General features: G+C 39.7%; 2 protein-coding genes across 4 annotated transcripts in view; one reads left to right on the forward strand and one right to left on the reverse strand.

Annotated features, from left to right (window-relative positions):
- LOC133401345 (zinc finger and BTB domain-containing protein 7B-like) overlaps window positions 1-19,855 on the forward strand; it is a 56,571-nt gene that overhangs the window by 36,409 nt on the left and 307 nt on the right. The window contains exon 5 of one of the 2 annotated variants that reach the window (XR_009768411.1): window positions 2,987-3,129. The exons of the other annotated variant lie outside the window; for it this stretch is intronic. The gene's annotated coding sequence lies outside the window, so the exon portion shown is untranslated. Of the gene's footprint in view, window positions 1-2,986; window positions 3,130-19,855 lie in introns of those variants that run through there. 2 annotated transcript variants of the gene reach the window in all.
- On the reverse strand, window positions 726-19,823 carry LOC133401346 (cytochrome P450 4B1). 2 transcript variants are annotated; one of them, XM_061674237.1, is made up of 12 exons: window positions 19,358-19,823; window positions 19,050-19,194; window positions 17,638-17,682; window positions 15,709-15,836; window positions 15,152-15,276; window positions 14,925-15,079; window positions 13,133-13,239; window positions 6,920-7,110; window positions 6,712-6,845; window positions 4,502-4,566; window positions 3,059-3,141; window positions 727-1,230 (listed from the first exon to the last, which is right to left on the reverse strand). In XM_061674237.1, the coding sequence occupies exons 1-12, from the start codon at window positions 19,544-19,546 to the stop codon at window positions 1,059-1,061; spliced, it is 1,539 nt and encodes a 512-aa protein (XP_061530221.1). In that variant the 5' UTR covers window positions 19,547-19,823; the 3' UTR covers window positions 727-1,058. The 2 variants fall into 2 exon arrangements, with proteins under 2 accessions (XP_061530220.1, XP_061530221.1); XM_061674236.1 differs by having other exon boundaries at window positions 726-1,230; window positions 14,925-15,276.

Here is a 19,855-nt window from a genome sequence, read left to right on the forward strand (position 1 = left end):
TGAGCCAGTGGTCAAAATTTCATAATTGGCTACAACCTGCCCAGGTTACAAATTTAGCTGGTATTTTGGCCCATTCCTCCATGCATATCTCCTCAAGAGCAGTGATGTTTTGGGGCTGTCTGCACCGCTTCTCCTCACTAGGGTTGTGGGCGTGCTGGAGCCTAGCCGAGCTATCTTTGGGGGAGAGGGACGGGTACACCCTGAACTGGTCGCCAGCCAATCGCAGGGCACATAGAAACAAACAACCATTTGCACTCACACCTTATGGCAATTTATAGAGTCTTCACTCAACCTACCATGCATGTTTTTGGGATGTGGGAGGAAACCAGAGTACCCAGAGAAAACCCACGCAGGCACAGGGAGAACATGCAAACTCCACACAGGCGAGGCCGGGATTTGAACCCCAGTCCTCAGAACTGTGAGGCAGTTGTGCTAACCAGTTGTTCACCATGCCGACCAAGTATAAAATATATATTTTAAAATCTGTATATGTATAATATAAATATATTCCTCAAATGTTCTAATAGTTTCCGTAATACATGTACTCAGTGGTGGGTCGAGTAGCCAAATATTCTTCTCAAGTAAGAGTAGACTTTAGAATAGTATGACTCCAGTAAAAGTAAAGAGTAGTCATCCAGATATTTACTTGCGTAAGAGTAAGAAAGTAATCAATGAAAAAACTACTCAAGTAAAGAGTAACTTGTGAGTAACTTCTGATATATATTTTTTAAAATCAGAGCATGAACATCAAATAAAATAAAATAAAAAAAATAATATATGACACACACCTGCCACCATTTTAATTTTTAACTGCCCAAAAACCAACAACACATGCATTGGGCCCTAAAGAAACATTATTTGCTTTATTCACTTAAATCACTTCATGAAGACACTGATTACTAGAAAGACTTCACACAAAAGCAATGAAACGAAATGCAGTGATGCAGTGGCATAGCGAGAGGGAGCTGAATGTAGGCGGACGGCCTGGGTGCATTTTTGCCAATGGTAGTGGTCATCAGGGTGTTAAAATGTACTAAAATATTGCTGAAGTAATCGACTCAAGCGTCAAGAGCTTTGATTCTTATGTGGATGCCATTGAGCGAGCGAAGCACCAGCCGAGGAATTATCTTGGGTTTCCGTGTGGGGTCCTCAATCAGCTGGTATCTCCTGAGCGTCAAGGCCACCACCACTTTGAGCTCGTTCATGGCGAAGTTCTGACCAATGCAGTTCCTAGAATGGATGGGAATATAGACCTAATGAGATCCAGTACAGGAGCTCTATCAAATAATTCTAGCACAGAATTCATTGCTTGATATCCAACTTTGGGTGATTTCCCCCAAATTTACTGAGCCAAGGAAGATACACTTACAAAAAGTGAAGGATAGCAGGCTTCTGGTTGAAATTTCAGAATGAACCTGAAATGCACTAGACCCTTTACGGGTGAACTTCATTTGACCTTTTATAAACTTTTGAATGTATGACCAACTGCTTATTGTTTCAGGACTTTTTGACGATACTATACTTTTGTAGTCGGACTTCACAAAATTCTCCACTACTACTACACCTGACATAAATTTGGGTGGAGTAGGAGCAATGTCAGTCGTGTAGAGATACTTAAGGTAAACACAAATGGCAACGCTTTATTAGCAAACTGAAAATTATGCTCTGCAAAATCGTTTTCAAGAAACTGTGTTTTATTTCTTTTCACTCAACTTATTATGTAGTTAACACACAGAAGTAACATGGCATCCATTTTTCTACTTCTTTATAGCCACCGGACCGGGCGTTCTTCTTTGTCTCTTATGTATGGTGTGTACTCCTTTTACGTCTTGCCCCCTATTTTTCACACTGAGACACCGCATAACTGAAATGGCTTGTGTTACAGGCTACATTTATGTGTAATATGTGGCAAGACTGATCGAAAAACATGCAGTTGAATGTTAAATAGTAATGATTACTTGACACTCCAAAAAACTCGTCATGTTCTAGAAATTATTTTTTTTTGTGTTGTACAATATTTTATTAAAATAAAACACATTTTAATCCCAAGTGCAAGATGTAATCACATTATCAAGTATTGGTACTTGGTATCAGCAAATACTCAAATATAAGTACTTGTACTCCGTCTGAAAAGTAGTGGTATTGGTGCATCACTATATCCTGCTATGCTCTAACAAGGAGCTGAACAACAAAATTCGCAACAGGTGTGTTGGAGCCATGAATTGCCAATACATTTCGAAGGAGGTCCACTTCTATAACTTTTGACAGCAGTCTAAACACAGTGGCCACTTCCTTTGTGAAGGCTCGCAATGGTCAGGTCCTGTTGATAAATTGTTAGGTGTCGCCTCGGTCTCATCAAGTCAGAATCGAAACAGCATGATGAGGAACAGGACTGTTGAAATACCAATACTTCCTAAACCAGGAACTGTATTGGTCGACTCATGAATCAAACACCTGTTGTGAATTTTGCTGTTCTGCTCCTTATTAAAGAACCACCCGCAAGTTGTGAAGAAAAAAAAACAACAACAACACACACACTGAAACATACAACAGTTGAAAATGTGCACTCCCTAGTTTAGAGAAGATGAATTTAAGTTCACTTGTAAAGGTTATAGTTAAAGCTCATCTTGAAATTTCACCTGAAAGCAGAACATCACTTTCTGTAAGTACTAGTGTATTTTAAGTTTTAAAAAAATCTAACTACACAACCAAGACAAAAATGTCACGAAAACTGAATACACGTTAATTATGTACTTTCTGCCATCTCGTGGAAGAGCATTTCATTGTTTTGCCTGTCATACATTGCTGGCATAGATAGATGAACAAAGGTAAATGTTTTGCTGAAAATTACTAATTTTCCGCAGCAAACCTGATTACAGCTCACAGCACGCTAGCTTGGGAAACACTGGATTAAAAGATGTTTTGTATTTTTGAGTGGATCGGTTCTTTATCCCACAAATTAAATGCGTCTGCTTTTTGTGTTCAGTATAGACTGGAGGCGGTGTAAAGTTGAAAAGCCTCATGCCTTCAACATTTGCACGACATCAACAAAACAAACCTCGGGCCAGCAGAGAAGGGCACAAATGCATGTGGCGACCGTTTGGAAGTGTTCTCCGGCAGGAAGCGAAGTGGGTCAAACACCTGTGATGACATAAGACAATAATTAGACCTTTTGTGGCATATTTGGAAGACCCTAGTTTCGGAAACCGTTACATCTGTTAATAGTTTTACTTATTTCCTTAATAGTACTCACTTCAATATGTCTGGTTCAAAGCTGGGAGCACATGGTGAGGTGTAAAACGCTGCACGCATTGAAAAAGACCCAGTGTCCAATTCTGATTCAATGTCGATATCCATTTTTGTTTTGACCATCTATTTCAATGGGTGACTCCTCACCAATAGGTTTACAATGGAAAATAGACTTTATTATGATTTATTTACAGATAGTTGGGTCTCTGGCAGGGCTTGGTCCCTTGTCCACGTGAATAGCAGACAAGTATTTGCGTTTGGCGACGCGTCCGTTACCGTGTAAATACTCTGCTTGGTTATGAAGTTTCAACCTCCACAAGGGAAAATGCAATCCATGCTTTTACTGTCTTTTGTGGGAGCTTGTGTGTGCTTTACAGTATGTCGTCGTTCAAAGTGCAGCATTCCTAGCTTCGCCCCTAGTTGTCATGGTGAAATCTGTATTTTCAATTGGCCCCGCATTATATGGGGTGGGGTGAGAGCTGGCTTACTTGCATGAGACAGGGCCACAAATTCAAAACAGACTAATTTCAGCTTGAGAAAAAAAACAAGGTGTGTATGTTTCTGTAATTCGTGATCCTTTTTGTTATACTCTTGATCATTTGTTATTTTTGTTATACTCTTGATCATTGAGGTGTTTTGACAAAAGCATGCTACAGGCATCTTAAGACACCTGGTAAGTGTTTTAAATTTGGAAAAGAAATGCATAATATATCTCCTTTAACCCGTTTACGAGCCGCTCGACCAATCAATAGAGCACTGAGAAAGCAAATAAGCAACTTTAAGGACCATGGGTGCCATCTTAACCGTTTTCTAAAAACATCCAACCGTTTGGATGTTTTTAGAGGTAAAATGAAAATTTCTAACACCTTTTGTTATTGTGCATCTCACATAAAGGTGTGCTGTTGCACCCTAGACAGCTGAGATGAAGATTGAAATAGTCACTTTGGTAATATTTCATAGTTTGTGCAACATTTCCATGCAGTGAAAAAACTGAAAACATGAAATAATATATAAGCCCCCAAACTTGTGAGCTGTATATTTATTTTTCATTACTTTTCTTCCTGTTTTTGTTGTCCTGTTTATTTATTTATTTATTTTTAACTATGATGTGTCATCTCAACTATTTGGTAAAGATTCATTTTTTTAAAACTAGATATATATATTTTTTTAATGTGCCCAAAGGAAATGCAAAATGTTTAGTACTGGTTGTTAGTGTCTTCACTCCTGTCAGCCAAAAATAATCCTCACTTACATTTGGGTTTTCCCAGACAGTCGCGTTCCTGTGGAGCGCATACACACTTGTCCCGATGAGAGAACCTATAAATACAAAAACAAAAACAAAAAACAAGGAAATGCGAATTGTGGTAACAGTTGTTAAAGGTTGGGAGAAAGACTTTACATCATATCCATCCATGTTCTGTACCGCTTATCCTCATGAGGGTCGCAGGTAGGCTGGAGCCTATCCCAACAGACTTTTGAGTTAGAGGCGGGGTACACCCTGGAGTGGTCGCCATCCAATCGCAGGGCACATATAGACAAACAACCATACCTGCTCACATTCGCACCTACTGTATGGACAATTTAGAATCTTCAATTAACCTAACATGCATGTTTTTTAAATGTGGGAGGAAGCCGGAATACCTGGGGAAAAAACTAACAAAGCACATGGAGAACATGCAAAACCCACACAGGAAGGCCAGAGTCTGGATTCGAACACCCAAATTTAGAACTAGGAGGCGGATGTGATTACCACTCATGCACCGTGCTGCCCACCTTACATCACATAAAAGTTAATAATTTCCCTCTAAGTACAACCCCAATTCCAATGAAGTTGGGACGTTGTGTGAAACAAAAATAAAAACAATACAATGATTTGGAAATCATGTTTAACCTATATTTAATCAAATACACAACAAAGACAAGATATTTAATGTTCAAACTGATCAACTTGATTGTTTTTAGAAAATAATCATGAACTTAGAATTTTATGGCTGAAACACGTTCTAAAAAAGCTGGGACAGGTGGCAAAAAAGACTGACGAAAGTTGAGGAATGGTCATCAAACACCTATTTGGAACATCCCACAGGTGAACAGGCTAATTGGGACCAGGTGGGTGCCATGATTGGGTATAAAAGGAGGTTCCCTGAATTGCTCAGTCATTCACAAGCAAAGACGGGGCAAGGTTCATCTCTTTGTGAACAAGTGCGTGAGAAAATAGTCGAACATTTTAAGGGCATTGTTCCTCAATGTACAATTGCAAGGAATTTAGGGATTTCATCATCTACGGTCCATAATATCATCAAAAGGTTCAGAGAATCTGGAGAAATCACTGCATGTAAGCGGCATGGCCTAAAACCAACATTCAATGCCCGTGACCTTTGATCTCTCAGGCGGCACTGCATCAAAAACCAAAAATCAATGTGTAAAGGATATCACCACATGGGCTCAGGAACACTTCAGAAAACCAATGTCAGTAAATACAGTTCGGCGCTATATCCGTAAGTGCAACTTGAAACTCTACAATGCGAATCAAAAGCCATTTATCAACAACACCCAGAAACACCGCCGGCTTTTTTGGGCCCGAAATCATCAAAGATGGACTAGTGCAAAGTGGAAAAGTGTTCTGTGGTCCGACAAGTCCACATTTCAAATTGTTTTTGGAAATTGTGGACGTCGTGTCCTCCAGGCCAAAGACCAAAAGAACCACTCGGACTGTTATGTACGCAAAGTTCAAAAGCCAGTATCTGTGATGGTATGGGGCTGTGTTAGACCCAATGTCATGGGTAACTTACACATCTGCGAAGGCACCATTAATGGTGAAAGGTACGTACAGGTTTTGGAGAAACATGCTGCCATCCAAGCAAAGTCTTTTTCATGCACGCGCCTGCTTATTTCAGCAAGACAATGCCAAACCACATTCTGCACGTGTTACAACAGCATGGCTTCGTAGTAAAAGAGTGCGGGTACTAGACTGGCCTGCCTGCAGTCCAGACCTGTCTCCCATTGAAAATGTGTGGCGCATTATGAAGCGTAAAATACGACAACGGAGACCCCCGACTGTTGAACAGCTGAAGCTGTACATCAAGCCAGAATGGGAAAGTATTCCACCTACAAAGCTTCAACAATTAGTGTCCTCAGTTCCCAAACATTTATTGAATGTTGTTAAAAGAAAAGGTGATGTAACACAGTGGTAAACATGACCCTGTCCCAGCTTTTTTTGAATGTGTTGCAGCCAGAAAATTCCAAGTTCCAAGATTATTTGTTAAAACAATAAAGTATATCTGTTTGAACATAATATCTTGCCTTTGTCGTGTATTCAATTAAATATAGGTCGAACATGATTTGCAAATCATTGTATTCTGTTTTTATTTATGTTTAACAACACGTCCCAACTTCATTGGAATTGGGGTTGTAAGATTTTTACGTCTGTACGGATGAACCGACCAATAGAACACTACTGACCTTCTGGCAAAGTCCTTCCATCAAAAAAGGTGATCGGTTTGGTCAGTTTTCTGGCCATTCCAGGGACAGGCGGGAATAGACGCAGTGATTCTTTGATGCACATAGTGGTGTATGGCATTTTGCCCAGATCCTCCCTAGCGAAGACAGTCCTTGTTAATCAATTAACTCGGACTATAAAACAGAGTCATAGTACGTGGAAATATGTTACCACTCCATGATGTCTTTGCCGTCCAGTACTTGGGCAATCTCCTCCCTGCACATTTTCTGGTGTTCCGGGTAGCAGGCGAGGGTGTGGAGGATGAAAGAGATACCACTGGCGGTGGTGTCGTGGCCCTCAAACATGAAGGTGTCCACCTCGGCTCTGATATCTTCGTCCGACAGTCCCTGCTGATTCTCATCCTTGACGATTGAAAACAAAACCAATTAGCTTGTTGCGTCATCCACTTGAGACAAATAAATGCCTGCCTCAAATAAAATACTGTAATATTGAGTGATCCAGTAATATACTGTAATTTGTTTTATAATAATAAATGAATATTTATAGTATGTGGACTGTATTTTTAGCCATCAATATTTATTTTTATCACCAGTTATTGATCATAATTATATATATATATATATATATATATATATATATATATATATATATCATATTATTATTAATATTATAATCACCACCATCATCAATGACAAAGACAAAAGAAAGGTAGTTCATTTTCAAACATTTTTTATTGAAAGTCTAACAGCATTGGACAAGCTTTTATATATATATATATATATATATATATATATATATATATATATATAAAAAGAACCACAACGGATGTGTTTGTGGGTGTGCGTAAAATCACACAAAGTCCCACTTGAAATCACCAAGCTTCTTGCTGACGTGGCTTCACGATGCAGCCTTGTTTTGCACCATCCTGCCACTCTTCTTGCTTGGTGCCTGGTCTTTCCTAGCTTTGGTTCCCCTCTCTGGATTTATGTCAGCGCAGCTTCTAGAAAAACACTGTAAAACAACAACAAAATCCAGTCTTTCAGGTGAAAATCCATTTATACAGTATACAGATTGACTGGCCATGATGTTAACAGTGGGCTGTTTCTTGGCCCGAGGGACTGTCAGACATTTATTTGTCTAAATATGTCGAACATTTCAAAGGGCAACATTCAAAATATACCAAATAAGGCCAGTCAACATGTAACACATCATATACAAATTTAATTTTTAGACTGCCAAAGCAAAGAGTTGAGTTGACAGTTGGTCTGTTAATGGCTGTACCAACTGCACTGGGACAACAACAGCCTGCTGTTAACCTCATAATGCCCAGTCAATGTGTAACGGAGCCAATAATGTTTAAAGGTGTGAAAAAAAGCACAAATTTCTGAGCCTTGCACCGCCATGCCAAGACTGTTCGTAAACCAAAAATAGTATGGAATGGGATGGGTATTGGTGTGTACTCACGACTTGGAATCTTTTTTCTTTTTAAAAAAATTGTTTGTAAACATAGGTCTCACTGTAATTGTTTGTGTGGCATTAGTTTAAGCAGACTGTTTATTCTTGTGATTTAGATGAAGATCAGATTTTCATAAGGGTTCATTTACGTTTTCCTCCCACTGTGTATTGTGCTACGAAAAAAATACAGGAAAAAAAAATAAAACCTAGACATGAGGAAAACCAGAATAAAAATCTCTTTTTCCCTTAGAGTTGTTGTTTTGGGAGTATATAATAGCTTCAGTAGAAAATAAACTATGCTCAGTTGAGCACAGAGGTATCCTAAGGTCTACATGTATTTAAATGTACTGTAAGAATGAGCAGGTTAATAGTCCTGCCAGATTAAAGGTAAATCTTTGTTTACTTTGCTTTGTTTTACTCTGCTGTTTGATATATATCTCATTCATTATACAAATATCTGTATAATAAATTATATACCTGTAATTTACCTTTTGACTGAAGACACTTGCCATAAAAGAAACAAAATTTCATTAAGTTTGGCTTCAAACCATCATCTCATCAACATGTAGTTATGCTCTTTATTGCAGTTTACACAGGAGGTCCGCTGACCTGTTTACCAAGTTTTGGTCAAGTGATGTTCCGCATATACCATATTTTCATGACCATAAGGCGCACTTAAAAGTATTCAATTTTTTCCAAAATGGACGGGGGGGGGGCGCCTTATAATGCAGCGCGCCTTATGCATGCACCGAGTTCCAAAATCTATAAATAATGTTGTGTGATGAGCACTCCGCTTGACTGACTGGGAGCATTTCCTGCCGACACGCTGCTTATATAGAGGAAAAGCGGATGTGGCTGAGGACAGCATGCGGACGTTAAAGGGGGAATGGTGCGCCCCCCGGTAGGTATATAGCGCCGGTATGTGCATTGTGCAAAACAATATCGGTTTGGCTAAGGACCCCTGAAAATGGCACCTACGAAGAGACATGCGGACAGTTTAAACTGCAAGCTATCAGTTACGCGGAGGAACATGGGAATCGAGCAGCCGCAAGAGAATTCAATATCAACGAATCCATGGTTTGTAAGTGGAGGAAGCAGGAAAACGAGCTTCGCCAAGTCAAGAAGAAGAAGCTGAGTTTCCGCGGAAACAAGGCGAGCTGGCCCGAGTTGGAAGACCAACTCGAGCAACGGATTAATGATCAAATAACAGCCGGGAGAAGCGTCTCTACAGTCACCATTCGACTGAGTGCAATAACTCGGAGCTTGCCATCATTCCGGGAGGCTTGACGAAGGAACTCCAACCGCTGGACATCGGTTTAAACGGCGTTCAAAGTGAAGTTGCGAGCGGCGTGAGAGCGATGGATGACAGATGGCGAACACAGCTTTACTAAGACTAGGAGGCAGCGCCGGGCGAGTAACGCCACAATTTGTCAATGGATTGTGGATGCTTGGGCTAACGTGTCTGCTTGCACTATTGTTCGAGCTTTCGTAAAAGCCGGCATCATTTCTGAGGAGCCGCACGGCAACGAGACAGAGTCCGACAATGACGAGAGGGAACCTGGTGTGTTTGATAGAGAACTTGCCCAGCTGTTCGTTTCGGATACAGAAGATGAGGATTTGTGGATGAGGATTGATCAAAAAAATAACGTGAGTACATTGTTAAATACTTGAATAGAGTACAACCGAACTCAGTTTTTCTCCCGCTGCGTTTTTAAAAACATTGTTTTAGCGTGCATGCATGCTACCATATGTTTTAAGCTAGCATATGTCTTACCATGCCTGCGCCCAATAATACGGTGCGCCTTATGTATGTGTTAAACGCAGAAATAGACCCCATAACTGAGACTGCGCCTTTTAATACGGTGCGCCTTGTGGTCGTGAAAATATGGTAGTAGATTATTCTGGTAATCATGAAGCAATTCATTGTGTGAGCCAGGTTAAAAAGACAGGTGACGCAACAGGAGAAATATGGATACAAAAATACCAGATCCCCACCCCCCCTTCAAAATTCTTATGATCAACTGAATGGTGTACTGCACTGGTCAACCCCAGTGCAACAGTTGCACTGTAACGCTACTAAGATCTTTCCTGTGTATTCATTTTGATGGCAGCTGCCACTCCCAACTCTGTATGAAAGATACAGTAGTAGATGTTGCTGCCCATATTTTATTCTCATTGAAAATCAAACGTGGGGTGTCGGGCAAGATGGTCAGCTGCACGTTATAGCTGGCGTGGGCTGTGTGGCTGCAAGTGCAACCTTTAAAAAAAGGACAGATAACAGGAATGTTGAATGATTATGACATGCCGCGACACGTCCTTGCCACGGAAATAGGAAAAAAACATTTTCTCACTATTGCATGTACATCACATGACTTAAAATGTAGTTAATGATTGCAGAAGTATTGTAACACACCGCGATGTTAGTTCCTTTATTACAGGGCAACAAACTCGCTGCAAAGAAGTAATAAAAAATGTCTTAACTAACACATCGAGTATGCCTCTCGCTCCGGACGCTCGCTCGAAGACGCAGCTGTAACATAGCATAACGCCTTCCAATACTACACGCCGAGACGTTAGTCCGTTTATTTCACGTTCATTGTCAGGCGAAAAACACAATGCCAAAAAATTTTCAAAAATGACTCTCCGATAGCACCAAACATATCTCTCTCGCTGCAGACCAAACCTTATCATGGGCTTTCGACAGGCGTTCGGTTGTTAAGCCCCGGAATGGATATAACACAAAATATCATTTTCACAATACATGAGGTAGAAAAAAATGTGACTTACATCAGTTTCAGACATCAAACTGGCAAGTTATCTTCAGGTGGCAGACGTCGAATTGAAGTTGTCCAAGTGGCTGGCTGGCAACACTTGCCAGTAAGTTACTGCAAACTTTAATGCGCAGTAATATACTGGCAAGACTGTCAGTAAGTTATTGTTAAAAAAAAAAAGTGGGTGGTGAGTAGTCTGAATTGGATATTAGAGTCATGCACCACTTGATACATCGTACTCATACACCAGCTGTGAATCATTATTTGCTCAATACGAGTCGATTTAGCTTACCTGAATCAGGTGACACTCTAGGAACGCAACAATTGGCTCCTGTCTCTTGACCTCTACAATGAGCTTCCTTCAATGGAAACATACTGATACTACCAAATCTACGTGTATGCTTTTCTGTAGCGGTGCCACATTGTTAGTGTTGGGTATTTCTACACAATAGATTTCTATGATCATTCTTTCTTGTATCGTTTTTTTTTTTTTTTTTTGCATCTGTCTCTTGTTATATACGTCTCTTGTTATGTACACCGAAATGCTTAAATGCTGTGGATCCATGAATATTACAATGCATGCTGAGAACATACATTACAGTACACTTAGACATTACTGTAAGTTCTATAGTTAATTGCCACATAGCATGCAGTAACAAACTATAAAGTGATTATACTTTAATTAAATATAGTTTCCACCGCATCATGGGATTTTGTTTGACATCACACTTTAAACAGAGAGTTACTATTTAAAAAATATTTTTTTCGATATTTTTATTCCGGTGCTGATGAGTTGTATGAGGAAAAAGGGAGCTGTTTTGGTTTGCAGATGAAGTGGTCCAAATGGAATAATCACAAGAAAGTTTACACTTGTCCATAATGCAGTTACTAGTCAGCAGGTAACCGTTATCACTGACCGGGATGTCACTCTATCGCACACAACCCGCAGTGAGGGTTTCATGAAAACTAAGTGCAACATACAGTAAAATGTAACGCGAGAGTTAAATAAGACACACATTCAACAAACTACGGGTAACATAAACACACATTATTCATGCTACGTTAATCCTGATCGTTGATGAACATGAAGTATTAACATCTTTATGATGGCAGTTCAACATTTCATGATGCAATGCATGCTAGGAGCCACGCGGCTTATGCTACAAAATACTCTTAACTCTGTGTGACGTCAACCAAAATCCCATGATCCAGTGGCAACTGTAGTTAATTACTGTATAATCATTTTAAAGTATCTTACTGTATGGTATGTGGTAAAGAACTGTAGAACTTACAGGAATGTCTAACAGTGTATACTTATCTCAGTTCATTGACGTTATTGTTCGCACATTGACATTAAGCCCATTACAACTAAGTTGCTAGCCAAAACAGCAGCAGCGAAGAATATAAACAGTCTCATCCCTTCGCAGTATTAAAGATGTTATGGAATCTTAGTGTTTCAGTAGTCGCTCTGCAATGATATGTGCATTTATGTTCATAAACGTTCAACACAATGCCTAATTTGATTGCCTTTCTCAGACAATTCTACTTCATTTAGTTTTAAACTCCACTCTCACGTGACATGGAATGTAATATACCAGTAATAGTATAATACTACAAATATGTTTACAAATAATGGCCCCTCCCTAATAGACAAGTACATAAATATCCACAGGCCAGTTTTCAGCCATCTTCATATTTTTACACCGCTTGTCTCCCTCCCTATTTCCATCCAAGACACCAATTTCTTTTAATACAGGGGAATGACGACAGACTTCCATTCCTACTGCAGTGACGTAACATGAATTGTATACAAGTCAAAACGCTCAGTAAAGTTTTAAATAGTAGTATTAATTAGTTGTAGTAAAGTCATTACAGTAAATATTGCATAACAAACACTTCTCGGCTATAAATGTAAGATAATTATATAAAAAAACAGTAAGTACAGCGATGACTGAGCGTTCCTTGTTGTGCCAAGTGACCAAGTAACTTTTTACGCCACTGTGTTAACAAGTTTGTTGCTAGTTTATTGAAAAGTGAGGATTCTCTGTAATGGCCACAAGATGGGTAAATTAGATTAGAACACCCTCGACCACGCGCCACCATTCTAAAAGTTTAATTGGCTATTACTGAGTTTGTCAGCAATAATGGTCATACAGATACATGTGCAGAACACGTGGGTGAATATCTCTGAACTTACTCTTGCCAAGAGGAGAATGTCCAGAAAGTCCATGTTCCTTTTGGTCGGGTTATGCTCCGGCTCATTCTCTTGCTTCAGCGTTTCTTTTCTCTTTCTGATCACTTCCTCTTTAAAATACAAAGACAGAAGACGTGACTTGACATACAGTGTCGAGTCTTTTTCCCGCTTTCGGGTCTAACACGGCAACCTCTTTTGGTTGGGGACTGCTGTTTTCACATAAAGCATTATTTTAATAATTAGCGGGAGCCCTGTGTTTGTTTTTCTTCAACAAGCCTGTCTTATCTTGGGGTAACGGTAGACAATGACACCCTAAGACTGTCACTTATTTGCTGTCTACTCCGTCACTGCAGAAAATCCCATCCCTCAAAGAAAGGATGTTTGAATTGGGAGCAAGGAACTTTTTTTGGGCAGTCTGGATACATTATTCTGCCTTGATTTGTGAATGTGAGGCTTTGTAAAGCACTTTGGGCATTGTGTGCTATATAAGTGCAGTCCATTTATCATTTTAATCCTGAACACAAGTCGATGTGCCAAAGCAGTTCTTAAGGTTTTATTGCTACATTTGCGAGCTTGTTGCCACATAAACACAGGGCGGGCTTAGTGCACCTGTAGAGATAAACCCGTACAGTGGTGCCTTGGATACAAGTTGATACACGCTCATAACACAAACCACTCGTACCTTAAACCATCTTTCCCCATTAAAGTTAATGGAATTGTCAATACTCTGCCTCCGAAAACAACATGAAAAATGTTTGCAATGTGTTTTTATAATACGAAATACTAGCACTCCATATTGTTTTGCTTCATAAAAACATACAGTAATGACATAACTAAATAGAATGTAAATAAATTAAACAGTTTGGCAATTTTTGTTTTTGTTTTTTTTGCTTCACTTCAATGGACATGGTGCTGCTCCTTCTTGTGTGTACGCCTGGCCCTCTGGTGGCAGTATAATACATACGGGCATACTGTACATGAAGATGCTCTTAGATCCTCAGCAAGCCGGATTAATATTAGAACTTTTTAGCAGAGGATAAAGGATATATACAGCTGAATATTGTTGTATTTTCTGTCTGCATGTGCTGCTCCACCGTTTGTGTTCAAATATCAGTTGCCTGAAAGGTTATAACACTTTTTGTTAGCCTGCCTACGGCCTTTCACATTATGTGCTAGTATTGCTGTAGCGGACTTTAAGCCAAAGCTATGTTTGTTTTAAATCCACGTGTACCTCTCTTTGATTTGTTTAGTTTGTAAGTAAACTTCAACTGGGAGTGTTGAAGCCTCTTTTTTTTTTTAATAAAGAATTCTTCACTATCTGCTGAACTGCTCCTTGTTGTGAGTTGAGTTCATTACCACCATACAGCGCTCGTATCTCAAATTGTTGCTTGTGACTCAAGGCAAAACAAAATCGGCCGAACGACGGCTCGTGTCACTTGTATCTCAAGGCACCACTGTATTTTAAGCCTGACTGCTGATATTGTTTCTTAAATACAGCTTTCTTTTTCTTGGAAGTTGTAGTTTCCTCTTCTGGTTCATCATTTAGCCTCTTTTGAGTTTTTACTAATTTTTTGCCAGCTGCTTGTCTTACTTTTAATATATTGTATCCCGTGAACAAAACAAGTGGTTTAACACGTACAGAGGCACTGGCGGATGCACCTGCACCATTTTCAAACTAAAACTTCAGTCATATTGATAATTAATAACATATTTATTTTCAATATCTCAGTGCAGCTCAGTACCGAATGTTCCCAGTAGTTGGGGACCATTGTAATACGGGAAACAGAGCTTTTACCTGTATGACTGTGAGCCACCTTGCAGGCTCTCCTGTGCCTAAAGCCGTGCGGGCTAAGGTAGTATATGAGGTCGCTGTGGTAAGGAAAGGTCCGGAAGCGAAGGTTGATCAAATTGGTCAGCTCGTAAACCGATTTGATATACTCGTTTGTTCCGCTGAAACCAGAAAATGACGCGTTAATATTGGTCTGCTGCACAGAAGATGTACAGCAGACCGTGCAGGCTGACCTCTCAGTCTGACAGTTGCTGTTGTAGCTGAACGCGCACTTCATGATGGTGTCCAGCGTCATGAGGCTGACGTGTTTGAACAGCTCGAAGGACTCGCCGGTGCTTGAATAACACTCCCATTTGTCCTACCGAATGAACAAGACAGACTTGGCAGCGCTCAACCTGTTATACTTTTCTTGTATAGTGATTCAACTACTTCAACTGCCGCTACTTCAACATAGTTCCTTGGCACCAAAATGCCACAAGATGACGCCATGGTACTGCTTTTTCTACTAGACGGTGCTTTGGCATCATCTGGTGGCATCTATGCAAAACTATCAGCAAGCAAAAGGATAGGTTTTAAAAATCAAGAACAGGTGAGTACATTTACCAGGCAGCTTTTTTTGCCTTGTAGGTTATTTTGATTTGGGTTACATCTTTGGCACAATTTAAAACCAACATACAATATTTTTATGGCTATTTCATCATAAACCTCTTCAGAGAACATTTTAATTACACAAGGAAGTGTTGTGTTTTTGGTATATCATGTAAACATACTATAAATAATCAGTACATACCAGCATTATTTTAGCTGACTCCGACATCAATTTGATGTGTGGTTTGAGCACATCATAATGGAAGCCCGGTGTTAACAGCCTTCTGTGGCGGAACCATTTCTGACCATGAGACACCAGCAAGCCGTCACCTGAGGATGGAATGTGTGGGTAACAATATGCAGCAGGCAGTGGTGGGAAGTAATGAAGTACAAATACTTTGTTACTGTACTTAAGCAGATTTTTCAGGTATCTTTACTTTAATTGAGAGAGTATTTTTACAACGACTTTACTTTTACTCCTTACATTTGAAAACAGGTATTTGTACTTTCTGCTCTTTACATTGTCAAAATTGACTTGTTAGCTTTTTTTTAACCTCGGCGAATGACAACATGGCATAAAAAAGCTGTAAATAAAGAGAGGTTAAGTGAACCACAATTGAGATCTTGATTGAATGAAATCTCTTATAAGGCACAGAGGTAGAGTCATTAACCCACTAAAGATGCCAAATAATGTCTTGGAAATTTGACACACCACAGAGTAGACTGTTTTTAAAAAGTCTTCCAAATTTGAATGAATTTAAAAATCACCACGTATGTAATAAGGCCCACCCTTGAGCTGCAGGACTGTGAGACCTTCACTTATCAGTAGTGATGCACCGAAATGAAAATTCTTGACCGAAACCGAGAAGGAAAACTGAAAAGCCCCAGGTCGATAAACGAAAGCCGAAGCGCCAGGAGGAATTATAAATCAATCAATCAAGTGCTTTTCAAACAAAAAAATGCAACAAAAAGCGCTTTACATTAATTAAAATATAAAAATAAAGAATTCCCGCCATTTATCAATGATAAAACTATGCCAATTTTTATTTATGTATTTAGCCGCATTTATGGCACTAGGTCATTATCAAACCCTGAGTGTAGGCTGTATGTAAATATGTGACCTCCCAGTCAATTCAACTAAGCGCAGTTGGGCATTGCTTACTCGTAGTTACTTCACTCAAATGTGTACGTACTCGCACGCACCGGCCGTCAGTAATCAACATGTGACGTGTTATGCACTTTTGGGCAATTTTCGGCCGAAAAATTTCAGAGGTCGAAATTTTGGTGCATCACTAATTGTCAATCAAATACATTCGCTGTAGGCAAACACTGGATGAGTACTGATGTGTCGCTGTGGTTAGGGTTAATAAACAGATAACTTTCCTATGTATGTGTCTGTTTAGTTCCTTAGCTTGCTCGCTCATTAGCTCAAGGGCTAGCGAGTATAATAAATAATAATAAACAGTTAACTTTATCTTAAGTGTCCCTGTTGTGTGCATCTACGGAGCCAATGCCATTCCGCCAGCGTCTCGCTGGGTCATGTGTTACCACAACAATGAAAATATATCAAGTCCGGAGAAAATTCTTATGTCCATTTTATTTATCAAACAATAACCCGCCCTACTCTGCCTCTGATTGGCTAGCACCTGTTGGTTGGACTCATAGTTTTGGTGGATTACTCCTTTGATTCACAGTGTGTTGAAGCACTTCAGCAACACACATACGTAGGGCTGGGTGTTAAGCAATGCTTTGCGTCCATGGACGCAGATTGATTATACTTGTGTGTGCCTGCTAATTTTTGCAAGTCTTAGACGCAGAACGCACATCCAACGAGATCCCTGAAAGAGTGAAAATTATGTGCAGAAAAGTATTTTTCCCATTGTGCCAAGTAACAAAATGGTATCTGTACTGTATTTATTTAACAGTACAAATTCATTTTACTGAAGTACATTTCAAAGTCTTTACTTTTTTCCTTTTACTTAAGGAGCTGAATCAGTTCGTTGACCAGAATCTTTTTTTTATTTAATTAATTTTTTTTTAAAACAAGTATCTTTATTTCTACTTAAGTACAGAGTATAAGTACTTTTACCACCTCTGGAAGGAGTGGAGGGGAAAAAAATGTATGTCTTACCAATCCAGGTCTTTATGAATTTATATATAAAATCATCTTTCGGTTCTGTAAGGTAAATTGGTACACAAAAAGACGTGACATGAGATCCAGTAGCACTCATCTAAATACAGTAGTGGGTTGTGCATTCAGTACCGGGCCTTCAGTGGGGACTTACCTGCCTTAATCCACATCTTAATACGACCACTATCACATCGCAATTATAGAAAACATCAATACTACTTTCCAAAGACTCAATATAACAGCACGTAACTGTGTCACATACAACCCCAATTGCAATGAAGTTGGGACGTTGTGTTAAACATAAATAAAAACAGAATACAATGATTTGCCTATCATGTTCCACCTATATTTAATTGAATACACTACAAAGACAAGATAGTTAATGTTCAAACTGACCAACTTTATTGTTTTTAGAAAATAATCATTAACTTAGAATTTTATGGCTGCAACGCGTTCCGAAAAAGCTGGAACAGGGTCATGTTTACCACTGTGTTACTGCCCCTTTTCTTTTAACAACAGTCAAAAAACATTTGGGAAACTGAGGACACTTTGTAGGTGGAATTCTTTCCCATTCTTGCTTGATGTACAGCTTCAGCTGTTCAACAGTCCAGGGTCTCTGTTGCCGTATTTTACACATTGATGTCGGTTTTTGATGCAGTGCCGCCTGAGGGATCGAAGGTCACGGGCATTCCATGTTGGTTTACGGCCTTGCCGCTTACGTGCAGTGATTTCTCCAGTTTCTCTGAACCTTTTGATGATATTATGGACCGTAGATGATGAAATCCCTAAATTCCTTGCAATTGTACATTGAGGAACATTTTCCTTAAACTGTTCGACTATTTTCTCACGCACTTGTTCACAAAGCGGTGAACCTCGTCACCTGTGCCAGCTTTTTTGGAACGTGTTGCAGCCATAAAATTCTAAGTTAATGATTATTTGCTATAAACAATCAAGTTTATCAGTTTGCACATTAAACATTTTTTCTTTGTAGTGTATTCAATTAAATATAGGTTGAACATGATTTGCAAATCATTGTATTCTGTTTTTATTTATGTTTAACACAACGTCCCAACTTAATTGGAATTGGGGTTGTAAAAGCCCTTCGCATTAATCAGTACCCAAGAAGCAGGTCTCAGTTTCAGAAAGGTTAGTGACTACATCACTCCCTCTTGCGTCATATTTGTTTGGTTTTGTTTAATCATTAAACAATATCAGATAAACAATAATCAGGTAATAAACAATAATCTGCCAAAAATATTTTGCAATATACTATAATGCAACTGTTTTAGCCGATTATTCGATTAATCAATACATATATTCGCACTAATCTGACTCACACCGTTGAGTGAAAAGTCTTAAAGTGACCTTATGAAGAATTCAGTCATAGATAAAGCAGAAAAAATACTGCACACCTGTGGACGTCAGTATGCTTTTCACATAATCTGGATGGTGGATGTTGATGTAACAGACAAAGGGACCAAACCACAGAGTGAACGCGTAGGGGTGCTGCTCCCCCCATTTCAAGATCAGGTCCATGTCCGTCCCATCTTGTTTAAACTGAGAGAGAACAAGGCAACAAGCTTGACCCTCAGCAAGTGTCCTGCGGCGTGTGCAAACAAAAGCACACGGCCGTGCAACGTGTATTTTGTCCCCTCCTTTTTTAAATCAATGTCATCGAGCATTCCAAACACAATGTTACGCAAAATGTTCTGTTTCTTACCTGCATGACATGCCCAAACAACCAATGTCCCGGTGGTCCCGTGAACGCCTCAAAGTTCCGAAAGGCATTCCTCCTCTGCATGAGCAGCACGACTAGTTTGAAGACGACTGCGACGAAGCACAGCAACACCAGCGAGTGCTGCACGAACCAGCACGACGGCAGACTCCACAGAGCCCCGCTTAGCGACATGTTTGGAAAGGCAACGCGAAGACGAAAACACTACAAGAAAGGAGGGTGGGGGGAAGCGGAGGGCATCTACCGCAGCAAGATGAGCTGGTCAAGCTACTTGGCGTCAACGACGTCACCGCGGTGGGCGAGGGTTGAGCACTAATCAATAATTCACTTGTAGACCCCATTGTTGACTTATCTTGAAATCACATGCATGTTGATACGTACCTGTGACATAAGTGTTATAAATCACGGCCAATTGGCCAATTCAAGCGACTGCGCGTTGCTTCACGTCTTCCTCTAGATGGCGGCAGAGCGTCAAAAAGGTTA

Source organism: Phycodurus eques, chromosome 4 (assembly GCF_024500275.1).
Source record: "Phycodurus eques isolate BA_2022a chromosome 4, UOR_Pequ_1.1, whole genome shotgun sequence".
In the NCBI taxonomy this organism is placed as follows: domain Eukaryota; kingdom Metazoa; phylum Chordata; class Actinopteri; order Syngnathiformes; family Syngnathidae; genus Phycodurus; species Phycodurus eques.